The sequence below is a fragment of the Orycteropus afer genome, unplaced genomic scaffold (assembly GCF_000298275.1).
Source record: "Orycteropus afer afer isolate SDZICR_OR568_19922 unplaced genomic scaffold, OryAfe1.0 scaffold00739, whole genome shotgun sequence".
Taxonomy (NCBI): domain Eukaryota; kingdom Metazoa; phylum Chordata; class Mammalia; order Tubulidentata; family Orycteropodidae; genus Orycteropus; species Orycteropus afer.
The window spans coordinates 854614-857196 of record NW_006922326.1 but is presented as its reverse complement, the minus strand read 5'-3'; the positions used below and the strand labels follow the sequence as shown (position 1 = coordinate 857196).

Here is a 2583-nt window from a genome sequence, read left to right as displayed (position 1 = left end):
AGTGCCTAAGGCACTTGACTGCTAACCAGAAGGCTGGCAGTTCAAACCCACCAGCCACTCCTCGGAAGGAAGGTTGGGTAATCTACTTCCATAGTGATACTGCCTCGACAACCCAAGGAGGGGTCGCTATAAGTCAGAGCTGACTCGATGGCATACAACAACAACAACAGGACTTCCAGTACAATGTTGAATAGAAGTGGTGATAGAGGACATCCTTGACTGGTTCCTGTTCACAAGAGGAATGGTTTCAGTCTCTCCATAGAGAATAATGTTGGCTGTTGGTTTTGCATATATGCCCTTTATTATGTTGAAGAATGTCCCTTCTATTCCTATTTTTCTGAGAGTGTTGATCAGAAATGAGTGTTGTATTTTATCAAATGACTTTTCTGCATTAACTATTATGATTATGTGGTTCTTCTCCTTTGTTCATACATTTACTTTTATATACAAATTTAAAATTAACAAATCACCTGATCTGATTTAAATGGGAAAAAATGCACTGCTGATTTTTTTTTTATATACTACCATAAACATTCTCCTAAGACACATGAGCCTCAAGTCCATCTTGTTCAGTATTTTGTGAAAGCTGGCAAGCAGGGATATATTCCTGAATCACAAGTCAGTTTCCATTCATGTTATCCTTAGAAGGTAATGGATATGGCCCTTAAAGGTCCTAGCTCCCCTTTAAATATTCTATCTAGGATTTGTTCCACACTGGTTCGTCCAAACCAATTATGTTATTTACCTATCAAAAGAAGAGCTGCATCCATCACTGCTGCACCGTTCAGCATGGTAGCCATCAAAATATCGTGGCCCGGACAGTCAACAAAGGAAACATGTCTAACAATTGAGAAGGAACAATCAGCCTTAAGATCATTACTTACATATAAACATGTAAGTCATAGTTGTCCTGAAATTATAACCACTTAGGAAAAAGGTTACTAGCTGAGAGTAAAATCACTGCAGACTATTACAAAGAAAGTAAAATTAAACTATTCATAGAAATAACTTACCTAAAGAGAACAGAAACTCCCAAATCCAATATATAATATGTTATAGAATATATATTGGGAGTATCATCAATTTGAAAGCTAGAACCTAATAAATCACAAAATCTGTGTTAACAGAATTGGGAGTAACATCTGAAAACACAGTTTGTTGTAGCACCTTGAAAAACTGGAACTGTCAGTCTGAAGTGGAGTTGTCAGCATAATTATAACGAAACCGTGAAGCTCATTCAGAATTGTTACTTTTTTTTTTTTAAACTGTATGTTCAAAATGTTGTGATCTAAAACAAGGATTGGCAAACTAAGGCCTTCAAATCTAATCTGGCCCACTGCCAAAACTTTTCATTTCCATGTCATCTATATCTGCTTTATGATACAGGTATGTATTGCTTAATGTCCATGGTACATCTATGAAACAGAATGCTATGGCATTTGGACGTTATGAGGACAAGTGTGTGTGTTCTCAGGACATGGGGCTCCTAAGCACACTGGCCTAGGGGCTATTGTGTGGCCTGGGCAGTTCTCACTGCAGACGCCTCAGGGAATGCTTGGCCAGGTCCCACCTGGCTGTCCTCACCTTCTTCGCTAAGTTAGGTACAGGGAAGAACACCTAGCCTGTGAGAACATACCCGGGGAGGGGACAGTGTGGGTCAAAAAGGCTGAGGGCACCTGAGCCAGGGCCAGGACGTTCACAGTGTGTACCTTTCCATCAGCACCCTACAGGTCTACACCAGGCAAAATGCAGGGCCTAGACCCGCTGCGTTACAAGAGCCGAGGAGGACTAGCATTGGGAGTTTGGGCCTGGGCCTCTATCACTGCAGACTAGGTGGCTTCCAGGCTGCATCAGCAGCCAGGCAGACTTCAAGACAAGAGTTTGGTGTCCTGGCACTGAGACACCTGGATGCCCCAGCCCACAGAAGTATATGCTGTTAGACATTGCTCAAACAGATGTTAAGCGATGCAAACCTGTGTAAGGGCAGAGTTGACTTGGTACAACAGAGACCCCATGGCTTGCAAAGTAAAAAACACTACCTGTTGTTGTTGTTGTTGTTTGCCGTCGTGTCGGCCCCGACTCATAGCGAACCCTCCTTGGGTTTCTGAGGTGTTATCACTACGGAAGTAGGATTGCCCAACCTTCCTTCCGAGGAGTGGCTGGTGGACTGACTACCTAGTGCTCCTTTAAAAGGAGCTCTGGTGATGCAGTGGTTAAAACATTAGGTTGATAACCAAAAGGTCAGCAGTTTGAATCCATCAGCTGCTCTACAGAAGACAGATGAGGCAGTCTGCTTCTGTAAAGATTTACAGCCTTGGAAATTCTATGAGGCAGTTCTACTCTGTCCTACAGGGTTGCTATGAGTCAAAATCGACTCAATGGCAGTGGGTTCTAGTTTGAGTTTTGGGTGCTTTAAAGAAAAAGTTTGCTGATTCCTGATCAAGGACAGGACTAGGGTAAAGCAAGGGAGGCATCCACTTTAGACGCAAAATTTAAGGAAATCATGAAACTGAAACATATTTTGATTCTTCAAGCTGTCTTCATTAAAAGCAATAAAAACATAAAACAATAGGAAAATAACAA

General features: G+C 41.9%; 1 protein-coding gene across 1 annotated transcript in view; it reads right to left on the bottom strand.

Annotated features, from left to right (window-relative positions):
* Positions 1-2583, bottom strand: part of EIF2S3 (eukaryotic translation initiation factor 2 subunit gamma) — a 36188-nt gene that overhangs the window by 30282 nt on the left and 3323 nt on the right. Inside the window, exon 5 of the mRNA XM_007957375.1 lies at positions 746-840. Within this exon, the coding sequence (XP_007955566.1) occupies positions 746-840 (95 nt within the window). The remainder of the gene's footprint in view (positions 1-745; positions 841-2583) is intronic.